General features: G+C 36.0%; 1 protein-coding gene across 5 annotated transcripts in view; it reads left to right on the top strand.

The window, feature by feature from the left end:
* sh3pxd2aa (SH3 and PX domains 2Aa) overlaps positions 1-14,940 on the top strand; it is a 109,905-nt gene that overhangs the window by 58,259 nt on the left and 36,706 nt on the right. For all 5 annotated transcript variants that reach the window (XM_046837914.1, XM_046837910.1, XM_046837912.1 and 2 more), the window contains exon 6: positions 10,231-10,256. In XM_046837914.1, the coding sequence (XP_046693870.1) occupies positions 10,231-10,256 (26 nt within the window). The remainder of the gene's footprint in view (positions 1-10,230; positions 10,257-14,940) is intronic.

Consider the following 14,940-nt stretch of genomic DNA (forward strand, 5'->3'; position numbering starts at 1 on the left):
CATGGTGTTTGGAAAGCAAAATAGATTTTACACAAAGATTGCCTTTGAATGCTGGGAATAACCCAAGACTTGTTCTCAGTTTTGTACTTCACTGAGCACACACACACACACACACACACACACACACACACACACACACACACACACACACACAATTGTGTCCTTCCTTGTTAAAAGTGTGTTAGTCACAAGATCAGAAGCCTGCAGAACTTTGACTTTGAAATCACCAACATTAAACACAAAACAACAACAATATCTGGAGCGCCGTGAGTGCATGGAAATTTGCAATGGACTGAGGCATTGAGGTTTTTGTGTATGAAATGCCATCTGCTGGCTGAAGCATGAACTGCACTCTAACTTTAAACAATGAACTTATCTTCCTCCATGCTCAAATGTCTGTTTGTCAGATGTTTGTGTGCCAGTAGAGAATCTCCAGCTAGATAAACAGCACTGAACAGAATTATGTGCATGAGAGGATCTTGAGGTCATTATTTATGTCAACATTTGTGTTATAAGCTGTTTTTATATAGTCTTACACTGAAATACATAGATTTTATTATAAATGTGTTTTGCTAAAAAAAAAAAAAAAAAAAGGAATTTACAGTATCATCCGCATTCTTTTACATTGACTTAAAGTGTACAAACTTGAATAGCAAAAAAGTATAGTGAAATAAAATAAAAAACACAAAAGAAAACAGACATAGGAGAACATTAAAAATGGATAAAACAGTTGAAAATCAAAGGCTAATGATTAAGTCAAGTCAAATGGCTTTCATTGTCATTTCAATCATGTGCAGTACAGTGCATATGGTTCTCCAGTACCAAGGTGCTACATAAAAACATAAATACACACAAGACACAACACCAAAACACTTCACAGAACTATGCAGTACACAAGACATTACATATTGTGCATGTGTACAAAGCTGTACAAGTCAATAATACGATAACAATAGAGCACATACTAGTAAAAAAAAAAAACTACATTTGAGAGTGCATAAAAATTGTCTGTATAATAATAAAAACTGTACATGTGAATGTTTGGTGATGATCAATTTTGCAAGGAAGTTGTTGAAAATGATACAAAAACTATAGAGGACAAATCTAGGATGAAACTATACATTTGGGGTAGATTAAATACATTTTATTATAATTTTTTCCAATTAAAAATGAATGAATGAATTTGTTTATTCTCCCACTGAATAGGTGAGGAACCAAAAAACCCTCTAAACACATTTACCTGTTTCATAAACCTCTATGGTTTTGGTTTAGAGACAGTGGCACTGAGTAAAAGACATGAGGTGGAGCTGGAGGTAGCATAGTTGAAGATGTTGAGGTTTTTGTTAGGAGTGACCAGGATGGACAGAGTTTATTAGAGAGACAGCGCATGGGACATGGGGTATATCGGTAGGAGAATGCTGAGGATGGAGCCACCAGGAAGGAGGAAAAGAGGAAGGCCAAGGAGGAGGTTTATGGATGTGGTGAAGGAAGACATGCAGGTAGTTGGTGTGACAGAGGCAGATGTAGAGGACAGGGGGGTATGGAGACGGATGATCCGCTGTGGCGACCCCTAATGGAAGAAGCCGAAAGAAGAAGAAGAAGATAAACCTCTATGGTTTATTTTAATAGCAAGTGCAGATATTGTTTGAGCCAGAAGATCATTTAACAGTTTGAACATTTATCTCATTTGCTTTTTTTGTTAGATTCATATTGTGAACCAACTACACAAGTCCAACATCTTTCATGTTATTTTAGCTTCAATTGTCTGTGCTGTACCATATTTGTACCAGTAGAGGTCACGGTTAGCTTTTTAGCTGAACCTAAATGTGATCAGGTGGCAGAAATCACATGATCCATCACATTTGCAATTCTGTAATGTTCAGTTTCACTGTAAAGGACTAAACTACTGGCTGATGTGAAATCTTTTGAAAGCAGCAGTCTGGGAGACCAGAAATAAAGCAGACAGCATCTTCTTTCTTTGTTTTCTCCTCTAAATATCCTAAAAGGATTTTCTCACACACTAATGTAGTGTCTGTCTGGTCTGCTTTCTTCATTGAGTATTCAGGATACAATGTTTGGCCTGTTTTTTTTTTTTTTTCTGAGTGCCACATATCCAGTGCTCACAGACAGATCTGTGGCATTTCCTGGAAGCTTTGCAGGCTTTCTCAGACCTTCTTTATGATTCACAAAGCTGTTAAATGACACAACGTAATTCTGGACCATTACATTTTCAGTGCTGTAATTAGGGGACTCGTTTCAAGCAATATTCTAACGTTGGTGTTTTTTTTAAGTTAGTTTTAATCACAAACATCTGTAGTGCATATGGGATTTCCACAGACAATTATTCCAATTTACTTTAAACTCACACACACACACACACACACACACACACACACACACACACACACACACATATATATATATATATATATATATATATATATATATATATATATATATATATATATATATATATATATATGTCTAAGGGCAGATGTTGATTTATAATTGTTGCACCCATAAAACTTCAATTTAAATGTGAACACAGAAAAAGTCTTAAAAGGAAACAGGCGAGATTCACAGAAACTTCAGCAAAACAGTAACAAAAGCAATTAGTTGCACTATTTTTATAATAATAATAATAATAATAATAATAATAATAATAATAATAAAAAAATTCGAATTCATCCCAAAAGTGTGTTGAGGTCAGAGCTCTATAGGAGGCCACTCAAGATCCCCCACTTGTTTTACTCATGTGAAGCACATCGTAATGGAGCTGGCTTTGTGCACAGGGCATTGTCATACTGGAACAGGTTTTGCGTCTCCTAGTTCTAGTGAATGGAAAATATAAAACTACTGCATTCAAAGACAATACAATTGTGGGCCTTTAACTTTTTGGTAACAAACCATAGTTCCACTATGGTTTGGGAAGAACCATATACATGACTGGAAAAGTCAGGTATACCAGTTCTTTTGTCTAGATAGTGTATGTGAGAATACGTGTTTATTGAATTCACACATACACTAAAGAGATGTAGAGGATAGATTTTAGAGATTAAATGCTAAACAGTTCTTGTAATCAAATTTGTCACATGCATAACCATATACAGTGTTATTATTTGCTCGGAAGTGTTGTGTTTAAGACTTTCTGTTGCCCTCTTGAAAGACCCATGAAAAATGTAAAAAAAAAAAAAAAAAAGGCAGCAGACACATGACTAAGATTAATAAAGACTGTATGTAATAATGAGTATTTTCATCAATCAGCCTCATTGAATTCTTCTGCTCTGCTACATATGCCTCTCTCTCTCTCTCTCTCTCTCTCTCTCTCTCTCTCTCTCTATCAGCATGTTGTATATATCCTCAGATTACTTTCCTACATGCTTCTATGTGTGTGTGTAAATCAACACTGATTGTTTCAGATGATTAATTGGAATCGTAATGGAGGAGTACAATTTCAGCATGGAGGTCAGTTTCACCTGACCCCGTTAGCTTAAAAGCTTTTGGCTTGTAAAAAAATCAAAACTAGGGGGTTGGGAGACTAGTTGGATCGGATTTACCCTATTAGAGGGGTACTTAAAGCTGAGGGTGGGGTTAAGGGGTGGTTGTGTTGGAAGGTGTACGCACTCATGCCAAGATTAATGGTTATTTTTAGAAAGATATACATTAATCTCTGCGAGGTAGCATTGAAGAAAGTCGGCATTATTGCATATGGAAATCATTACAAATAGACCAAGGCACCAGGCTGTAGCTCCACATGTTAATGCCTGCTTTATCAGAGGAATGGGTGAAGGTTAGTCATTTGAATGATCATTAAATCTTCTGTTCTGTTGTAAATTGGTGTTCACTAATTCACAAACATGCGTAATGATAAAGTCATGAAATTGGAATGAAAAAAATCATGAAATAGGCTGAAAGAATCAGATCTTGTGATTCCATCATTTGTGGGTACTCTTAAAATATTATTAGGAATTATTATTTAGGAAGATATGTATTTAAGCAAAACGTTATACTATCTCAGGCAACATCCAATCAGTTTCTCAAGTTTTTTGTAACAGGATTGAGTTTTCTATTCTCATAGAATTACAAATAGGATTAATTACCATCTATTTTAATGGTAAAATCTTATTACATTCTAACAAATGATTTGAAATGTATTTGTATATTGTATGTTTTGTTTTATAATAGCATAGTATTTGAATAAAGAAACAGTAATGAGAGTGCTTTCTTTTCTTCTTCCCATGATCCTCTGAAAATTAACTTCTGTTAATTCTGTTAAACATCCAATATTTTATAGGGGGTGAATATGTTCAGGTCACAGCCTTGAACAAATGTACATATTTCACGACCTATCCTAACCTGGATACTAATAGACAATAATTCATTCATTAATGTAAAAATAATTGTATTAGTATTTTTTGGATTATGCCTACGTATACAGTCTAGATATAGTGGGCTATAGGGGGCAAAAGGCTTGTTTTTAAATGTTTGAAAAATGCACATGGATTGTTATGAAGGATTGTTATGAAGGAGCGTTGAAGGATAATTTCCCTGTTCTTAAAATGACTATAACTTTTATAACTTTTTAGTTTTTATGAATGTAACAGCAATGAGGTCCAAATAACACCCTAGACTATGTACTACTATGTAGACTATGTACCTTGGTACATAGATACTTTTAGTCCCAATATCTGCAGGCCAAGAAAGTAAAATACATTTATTTTTTTTATTGTTGTGCCATATTGTGCTCAGTTTGACTACGGTTACAGAAACGTGACACAGATACAGAAACTCCATTCCTCTGACAAATGTAAACACATAAACAAACTTGTTAGCATGTAACTAGCTAGCTAGTTAGCTATCTTCTCTAATGTTAGTTTTAAAAACCTGTGCTTTCTTTGAGTTATGATGTCCATCATCATAAAACACACTTATATAAGGGTTTTTACTAGCAGTTAGCTAGTTAGCTGGCTAAATGATGAAAGATGACAAGGGGATATGAGAGCATTTTTTTAGACTGAACATATAAGTTATATAAAAGCTCCTAATGTTTTCAGTACTTTAATCTGCACTATACACTAAACAATTGATCATGTAAAGTTATAAAATGGTCTTCTGAGGTATTTTGAGTTGGTGTGGAAGATATTAGCTCCGATAACAGATTTACTGGTACTGTTTTTTGATGTTTTAGTTTTTAGGGATTTTATAATGGTGCTTAGCTTCAAGAGTGAAAAGCCAAACAATCAACAAGTATGTAGACAAAATTGCAAAGGCTTTTCAGACCATTTGCTTAGCAAAATAATGCAAGTGTGTGATTAAAGTAGGCTTCTTACTTTCTCTGGCTATATTAGATTCAATTTTTTGCACTGCCATGTGATACTATCTGTTTTCCTTAGTCCTGTCCACTATTTCTCTGTTATGATAGCATGAGTGGCTGGCCTACCTGCAGGTCAGATTTGGGAAAGCACAGCTTTCTTGCGAAACGGCTGTTGCTGGCCAAGATTCAGTAGAACATCAATAACAGGAAAGTTCTACTCAGAGCCAAGACCATGTTTTGGCTGTGTTTGGAAAGATTATGTAATTTCTTGGTATCTCCAAAAAGTGATGATCTGGGTTTTTTGTCCTTTGTTTACTTGTGTGTCCGTTTTATGAGGCAAGTGAGTCTTGGCGAGTCAGGCCTTTCAATGAAAAAACACATGCCTTACATTTTTACCAGTCTGTCTATCATTAATTATTTGATATTATTCTTCCATCTTCCCTGTTTTCTCACAATGTTTTTTCTATTTATTGTCTTTGTTCCTTTCATTATTACTCTCCTAGTTGTCTCTTGCTTAATCAGTCTTGTGGGATTTGAGTAGTGGGAGACAGGGGTCAGTGAACAGCATGGCCAGTGTGTCCATCTCACTCCTGTTTGCACCCTATCTCTCTCTCTCTCTCTCTCTCTCTCTCTCTCTCTCACACACACACACTCTTACTCTGTCTGCTCTCCTTCTACCATTAACTGTCACCCCATTCCTGCCTCCTGTTTTCCCTTTTTCTTCTAATGCCATTTCTTTCTCTCTCCCATGCTTTAATGTCTTACAGATGCTCTCTTCTCTTTCTCTTTCTCTGGCACTGTTTTTAGTCCTCATCCATTCATACACTTCATCCCTAAAAGGTGAATGCCTCCTAGGGCCTTATACTGAGCCACATAAGTGTTAAATGGTTTTGTTTACTTTTTGTTTACAGCTTTGCAAGGGCCCCAGGATTCTTGTAAACACTCCTTAATAGCCGCTGATGGAGTCACCTTTATAATATGCACTAAAACCAGCAGTGTTCAAAAATCCACAAGAGTTACTCAAGCTGTGAGGAAATAGAGAGAAACAGAAAGGCTGAAAATATGTGTACATGCTTATGTTTTTAAGCTCTTGGGAAGCATTCAGATTCGGGATCTTATTGATTGTTGTTCTAACGCAGTGAAGCATTGTGTTCCCACTATCGCAAAAGCCCAGAAGACGAAAAATGTTGCAACACACTTCGAACAGTCTGGTTTGAAACATTTGACTTTCACAAGTACATTACCCTGAGACAAATATTAAACACATTAAAAAAAAAAAAGAAAAGAATATTTGTGATGTGATTAGCTATTTTAGTGTTCATTTGTTGATTGGTGCTGTAATTTTTGCTGGAAAATATTCTTCCGTGGTAATGTCCCTAAAAACATTCCAAAAATAATGTCACTTCAGGGACATTGATAGGACAGGTGCAGTATTGCATAATAGGAGAAATAATATCTATCTCAAAACAAAGCTGCATTTCTTGTCCACCATTTTTGATTGACATTCAATGTCATATTATTTAAAGACTATCTCAGGCTACATCTAATCCAGTACAGGGGTAGTGCAGATGGCAAACTGTGGACTTAAATTTAAACACCTGATTCAGCAATGCAACACAGTTCCAGTAGCACTCAACAAACTTCATGGTATTGATAGTGATGTAAGCATAAAAGTTGAAGCTTTTAAACCTGATCTGTTTAAACAGTGTAAAGATAAACACACTTCCTTGTCTTAACACTCTGCTAAAACAGATCAGGTTCCAAAGCTGGATGATTAAAACACTAAAGTGCTGGTGCATTACTCTCTTTTTGTAGAATCAAGGGCTCAATCTCACTATGCCAACTATCTGCAGGTAGATGAACGCAATGTAGGAAACTGTTAACCAAAGTAAAGTTTAATGTCACTGAAAGAAACGAATTTCATTATAAAAAGAAAAGAATATATATATATATATATATATATATCCACAGAAAATCCAAAACTGTATAATTTTAAGGCTTAATATACTATTTGTTCTGAAAGAATTTCTGTTTTAAGGTAGCTTATTATTGTTTTTTTTTTTTAGATATTCAGCAGTATGCAGTTACACAAAGGAACTCTTAAGGCTACATGATACTGTTAAAAGGCCTTTATTAGACATCCAAAGTACACTGAGCTGAATTAGCTTGGAAATTCTCACATGATTATATGAATAAAAGTCTATCAGATACATATTATATAAAAAAATGAACAAAAGCAGGGTTTGTCCTCTGACTTGAATGACTATGCATCAATTACAAATGTAATTTTGTTTAATAAATATTAATAAATGCGTGCATGTATGTGTTTAAGGATGTTTAATTACATGAAAATGCTGTAATCTTGCTTTAAGAGTCCCCAGAGGAAGTTAGGTCTAGTTAAGCAGTTTTCAGCATGCTGCCTCTTTTATTTAATTCACCATTTAAATGGCCTTCAGATTTTAGCACGCAACCTTGGTGTGGTGCTTTATTTTCTGATGCCAGCATGCCAGATTCTTCCGCTATGCAATTCCGCAATTCTGTTAACTTCAACTTGACATGCACTGAATGAAAGACAAGCTGTTAATGCTACAGCATTCACTTTTTTTATCCTGACACATTGCCACCAGATACCCCTGATCTATGAATGAATAAGAACATAAACATACATAACTATAGTTTTGTTCTTACCGCCTCTTCACTCGCTTCGATTTTACTGTTATCTTGGGGGCTGTAACACTGTAAGAACTGTAGGCCTTTCATTCTTTTATTTAAAGACACCCAAGTGACACAGTGAGGTCATTTATTTAGGACGTACCCCTAGCATTCTGGGTCATCAACCTCCACTTTTTTTTAGATGGAATGGAGTCAAACAGTCTGTATTTATTTCATTCAGGAATTTATTACTTGGTTGGAAATAGCATTTAGTGTCTATTCACAACAAAGCATACTGATGTATATTGTGGTCTAAGAAAGAGCCAATAAAACCATAATAGTGGACTGGAAATGAGTTTTCCTGCCATTTCATCCGTTAGAGTGCGTACGTTAGTTAATGGTGTGTCCTCCACAGTGTTCGTTTGATTTTAAGGCCCTCAAATTGCAGTTCAAATATCGCTTGAGGACAGTGTTTTCTCTCTTTTTCCGTTCAGCTGACAAAGACGGGCATTCTGACTCTCGAACCATGCTGCTGCAGAATGTTTCGGGTGACCTCAGACTCATGGGGTAGAATGAGAGCTTTTATTTGCTGTCCAGAGATACAAAGGGAGAGACTGGCAACAGGATGGATGGAGGGATAGAATTGCTAAAAGATGAGTGCTGGCATGAAGAGTGGGAGTAAAAGCAATGGAGATGGAAGGAAGGCCTAATGGAGGTGTGAGGCAGATGCTTTGAGGGATTATGTCTTCTAAAATATAGTGGGCTGAGTACAGTGCAATGGAATAAGATTATAGTACAGTGGGTTCACTACAGTCCAGTGTGTTGAGTGTAGTGCAATAAATTAAGGATGAGTATATTTTATTGGGTTGTGTATAAATTAAAAGGTTGAGTACAGTCGAAAGTGATTATAATATGTACAATATATAATACTTGGTTATATTACACTCGGTTGCCTGCACTAGGATTGTATTGTAGAAGTCAAGACAGTATAGTACAATTGCTTGTACAATTTAATAGGATAAACATATAGCGCAATGTGTTGAGTACAGTGCAATTGGATAGAAGTATAGTGACCGACTTTCTTTCGGCCTCTCCCGTTAGAGGTCGCCACAGCGGATCCTCCGCACGTTTGATTTGGCACATGTTTTTACGCTGGATGCCCTTCCTAACGCAACCCTCCCCATTTATCCGGGCTTGGGACTGGCATTAAAACTGGCAGGGGTTGGTTCCCTGACCGGGGATCGAACCCGGGCCGCAGCAGTGAGAGCGTCTGCATCCTAACCACTAGACCACCAGGGAACCCTGAATAGAAGTATAGTACTGTATTGTAATGCAGTAATGTAATATCGTATGGTATTGTAATGGGTTGAGTACAGTTAAATAGGATGAGCGTATAAGACAATTGGTTGAGTACAGTTTAAAGGGATTAGTACATTTGGTTGAGTAGAATATAGTTTGCTCAGAATATAGTACACTCTCGGTTGAGCACAATTGCTTGTGTAAAATGCAATGGGATAAGCATATAGAGCAATGGGTTGGGAAAAGTTTAATAGGATGCAATGGGAGAAGAATATATTTTAGGTGAGTGTGAAGCAAAGGCTTAAGGATGTACGTCAGTAATGCACGTGTATCATGCAATGAATTAACCAGTGCAACGGTTTCAAACTATACATGGTGCAAAAGCGTAAAATGCTAAATAAAAAGATGGTCTTTCGGCTAGAGAGGGGGTTTTGGCTAAAGAGTTTTTTGGACTGGCAAAAAAGTACTCATTCTTTGTTCTGCTTCTGTTCTCTTCATTCTCTGCTTTAAGATTCAATTTTTACAGTGTTACACACACACACACACACACACACACACACACACACACACACACACACACACACACACACACACACACACACACACACACAATCTATCTATTCTATTAATCTATTAAGCAGTGAGGGTTCAGCAGGTCCCCCCTCCATCCTCTGGGGAAAAGCAGCGAGATAGAGAGAAGGGGAGGGAGCAAATAGAGACAAACGTATCGGGCAAAAGAGACTGGCTTTGTTTGGGTCACATGATGAGCTGCTGGCTGTCTGTTGTAGCATCAGCAGCTCACTTCTCCACGATTAAACCCATACACGTTCCTCACCGTGCCACACATCGCATTTTTCCTGGTGCATGTGTGTTTATGTGTGTGCAAGCGTGCGGATGTTGTCAAAGAGGACTTTATCTGCAGCCAGAGCTCTAATCATGTCTCTCTGCTGTTTCTTCTTTTTCAGGGACTATGGCACCAAGCGCAAATCAGGTAAGACAGAAAATATGACACCATTACACTTAAACCTGTTGCACTTTTTAGCAGTACATAGTAGTGCACATTAATCTCATATCTTCCTCAGCATCTTTCACATTCCCTGCATGTTCGCTCATCGAATGACTTGCAGTTTTTATCGGCTTAAAATGCAGCACAGTGTCTAGGCTGTGTCAAATCTAGACTGGGTATGACAAGGAAATCCGGAATCTCTTTATGCCACCCAGCTATACAGTGGCTCAGAAAGAAATTGTGTCAAAAAATGATTTTATTTCCTTTCCTATTGAAAAGTAAGCTAAAGGGTCACCTAAAGGTGTGGTCAGTAATTTTTTCTACATGAGTACCCTTATGAAAAGTGTCCCTTACTAATATCTAATATTAAACAGCTTTATTTGAATTGTAGCAACTTAAAACCTTTATAACACATTTATAACAAATAAATGTTTTTATATGTCAGGTTATGTAGCTGTGTGTAAACTTAATACACTTTACTGTGTCACGGTGACAATTTTGCTACACACACACACACACACACACACACACACACACACACACACACATATATATATATATATATATATATATATATATATATATATATATATATTGTTTATTTAAAATTGCCACAAATTAAATTGATTAAATCAAATTCAATAAATGGAAATATTTAAATTTAAATAAATATTTTAGTTTTAATATTTAAATAGTTTAATTTTTTCAACAAGGGATGAAACTCAAAATGCCTAAATATAATAAGTTGAAAATGTTTAGTTTTGTTATTGCTAATAAAACACTTAATGACATGATGTTATTGGAAAATAATGAACTTCACTTTGGTAACACCATCACACCTCCCTGGTGTTATTTCTTTTTAACAGTAGACCCTCGTCATGTTTTATTTCTTATGTTTAGGAATGGTTTACGAAGTGTGGGTATCTTGTTACCTAATTAAGACCTACTGTGAATAAAAATGGACTATATGGCCCATAAGCTGGGTTTATGCTGAAAAACATGTTGCCAATTGCCAGCATTTAAACTGTTAGCCTTCGACACTGATTTTGGGGCACACAGCTGAAAATGCCCTACCTAACTCTATGACATCTCAGTCTGGACACGGAGGCATCTCTGCTTACATATCAATCATGATGACTTTTAATTTCTAAAGCCTACAATCTCACACTCATTTTTGGGATTTAAGGGTGTGGCTTTTCTGGAAGACATAAGACATAAGGGGCTGTATATGTTTGCTTTTTGAAATATCCAACTTCTGCTAGTCGGGAAAAAGTCTGACTGCATCTTTAATGGCTCTATGTAATAATATTAATGATGAATAACAAACCTACTGTAGTCTAAAAGGGTGGGGTTTAAGTGCACATTTCTAGGATGGAGGGAGGATAGCAGTTTAACATCAGTCTTGTTGAGGAAGATATGACTCAGATGATGTATTTTCTATCATATCAGTGAGGTAGTTCAGGCTTGGAGTGTTACTCAAAAAGATTCAGACATGTCATGCGATTTCCAAGAAAGAACATGTGAAGGTTGGTTGTTACTTTGTCGTTCTTGGTAGTATTTTTTGGTGTATTGATGATTGTGAAATAATCTGTTTCAGTTTAAAAAGCAGATTTAGTATTTGTATTTGTAATATATGTGCTAGTTTAAAAAGCTATTTTATGTGCTTAAGCATATATCTAGTTTTCAGGCTTTACACATGGAAGTTCAGATTTCAAAGCTGACCATATGCACAGTCATCCACCCAGACAAGCCTGTACACACAGGAAGCAGCAGCCATTAGTATTCATTATGGACCATACCAGTAAGGATATGTATGTTGATGGACATTCAGTGTATTTTCTGTGATATCCTCTAGAAAAACATTTCTTGCACCTAAACATTTAGCAAAAGCTTATTATATTTGGCTTGGTTATTGCCAATGTTCAAATTTCTTTGGAATTTTCTTGCCATTGTTTAGCTGCTTGATGTGTTTTTTACACTGTGTGAAAATATTAACAATTCAGGTTTTGTTGTCATTAACAAATATTCCAAATAATTCTGTATGACTTCTCTGATAAACATTTGCATGTCAACATGTTAACCCTTATGCTAGCTGTCCACAAGCCTTAAACTGTTTAGCACATTATTCAGCATAATTTTTTTTTCGTCAGGGATATCTCCAAATATGAATACATTATTATTTTAAACAGATATACTTGACGATATACTGTTTTCTTTTAAGAAAGCTTTGACTAAACATTTCAATCTAGTTGAGATATGCATTAGGACAGGGCTCCCATGGGATATAGCAATACAAGCAGAAGAGAAGGAGGTTTCTACTTTCATGTGGGTGTGAGAGAGTGGTCAGATATCCCGTGGGACAAACCAACACCACAAGTGCATTCATTTATTCACCCCTGGTCAGGGTCACACTGGTGTAAATTCGGCTACTACTGTAGTTTGCTAATATTTTGGGAAACAGGACTGACTAAATGTATTTTTCAAAGTTGTGGGCATTTGCAAACCAAATTAATAGCTGTTTAAGTTGGATAAAAATGGTCTAGTCGAAATAATTTTAGCAAGAATTCACAGACAGTGATGGCATTTCTAACTCTAGGTTATATTCTAGTGTGGTCTAATGTTTCTGTGGCAAAGTGGTCATGTTTATATATATATATATATATATATATATATATATATATATATATATATATATATATATATATATATATATATATATATATAAAACTCTTTTCATTTGAAGACACATCCTCACTATGAGTTAAAATCCAAAAACAGACTCAGTTGCAGAGCGAGATAATGTCAAACCTTACAGAACTTTTTTTTTTCCTGGCCAGCTGCTATGCTGCATATATACATTAGATGAATTAATGGTTTCCATGTCATCTTAAGCACACGGCTGTTTGTTTTCCATCATAATTCCCTCCTGTGACAGGGTTGCCTTGAGGAACCCTAGCAAACAGCTGGAGAGTGTCATTTAGCCGGTGGCTATTTGAAAAAAAAACTCTGCATTAATTGTTCGATGTGGATGGCGCTGAGTCCACATCTCCCAGTGTTTTTCAGAAAACTCTGGATGATGTCATTGGGTATTGAGTTGCAAGTAGCATCAGTGGAAAACTATGTGTGTTGAAATACGGACAAGAAATTTGGAAGGGGTAGGTTTGTGGCATTGTACTTGGACTGGGAGGAAGGATTGCTTTGCCATGAGATAGTGGTGTAGGTTAGCAGTGGATGTGTGTTTTTAAAAATAATTTTATGTGCAGAACCTGATGAATCCACATGAGGACTGCAGTGTGTGCATTTGCCTGGCTTCCTTTCCAAGCATGCATTGAATAATCAGGCATTTCAAGGCCATCTGTTTTGGTGAAATTATCTCGAAATGGGAGTCAAAAGGACAAAACCCTTAAGTTTTGTGAGTGATTTCCAAGTCCATCAATCTTGACTCTAATTGCACATTATGGATTTTCTTCAAGATTGAAGAAGCATTGCGTCAATTCATTGGGCATGAGTTCCCTGAACAGGTGGCTTCATGCTTTGGTAGTGGTGAAAGCTCCGCTGGGAAAAAGGTTTTGATGGAATTAGACACTGTTGATCCCAGAATGGGATTCTGGATTGCATCAAGTTAGGTTTTTTTTATTGAGCATTTTATAGTAGACATTTACAGATGTCAAGTGCTATACCCTTAATGAGCAAGACAACATGGAAGTAGGAAAGAAAAAAAAATGGTGTTGAAAAAACAGCAATGCAGAAAGACCACCAATTCAGTTCAAATAATTTTGTTTGTACATCGCTTTTAACAATGGACATTGTCTCAAATAAAAGTATGTATACATTTATTCCCTTTTAATTGTAAGTTTGTCTGTAATAAGCCAGTGCCAACTGTGGCAAGAAAAACTCCCTGGGATGGCATGAGCAAGAAACCTTAAAAGGAACCACACTCAAAAGGGAACCCATCCTTATCGTTAAACATCTAAAAAAAGGTTTTTGAAAATGTTTTAAATAGGATATTATTAAAAATTTGGTAGGAATACATGGGATGTTAACATTTTATACATTAATTACTATTTGATCTAGGCTACTTGTACAAGGGGAGTTTGTATTTCTTAAATGTAAACTTCCAATGCAAATGACCTTCTATATTTTCTTTCGGAAACTGAGCTAATTCAGTAATAACAGTCTTTAATAGAAGCATTATTGAAATTTTTCATCACTGTAATTTAATAACCAAGCCTGGTTATTGTTATTGACATGCTTGTCATGTAACACTGACATGTTCATCTAGGCAGTTCCAGACTATGTGTGGGAATTTGGGCAAATTACCCATATACTTTATCCTGTCTAAACTGCTCAGTCAGATTCCTTACAAATTATATTTAATTATAAGACCAAACCTCACAAAACTAACCTGAACCGAGTTAAATAAAATGTGTGATTATTGGACAAAATGCACAAACATGAATACGTTTTTTTTATGAAAATAAAAATAGATCGTATTATTTTTCTTATACCTGAAAAGCAAGGAACTGAGATTTAGGGAACATTCATCAAGATCAGTCATAAAGGCATGCTGTGCCTATCTAGAAATCTAAAACGTACATGTGTGAGTCTTTTCTGGGAAATGAGGATCGTGGGATCAACTACACAGATATGTCAAAGTGATAAAATAGTC

Source organism: Silurus meridionalis, chromosome 24, assembly GCF_014805685.1.
Source record: "Silurus meridionalis isolate SWU-2019-XX chromosome 24, ASM1480568v1, whole genome shotgun sequence".
NCBI lineage: Eukaryota > Metazoa > Chordata > Actinopteri > Siluriformes > Siluridae > Silurus > Silurus meridionalis.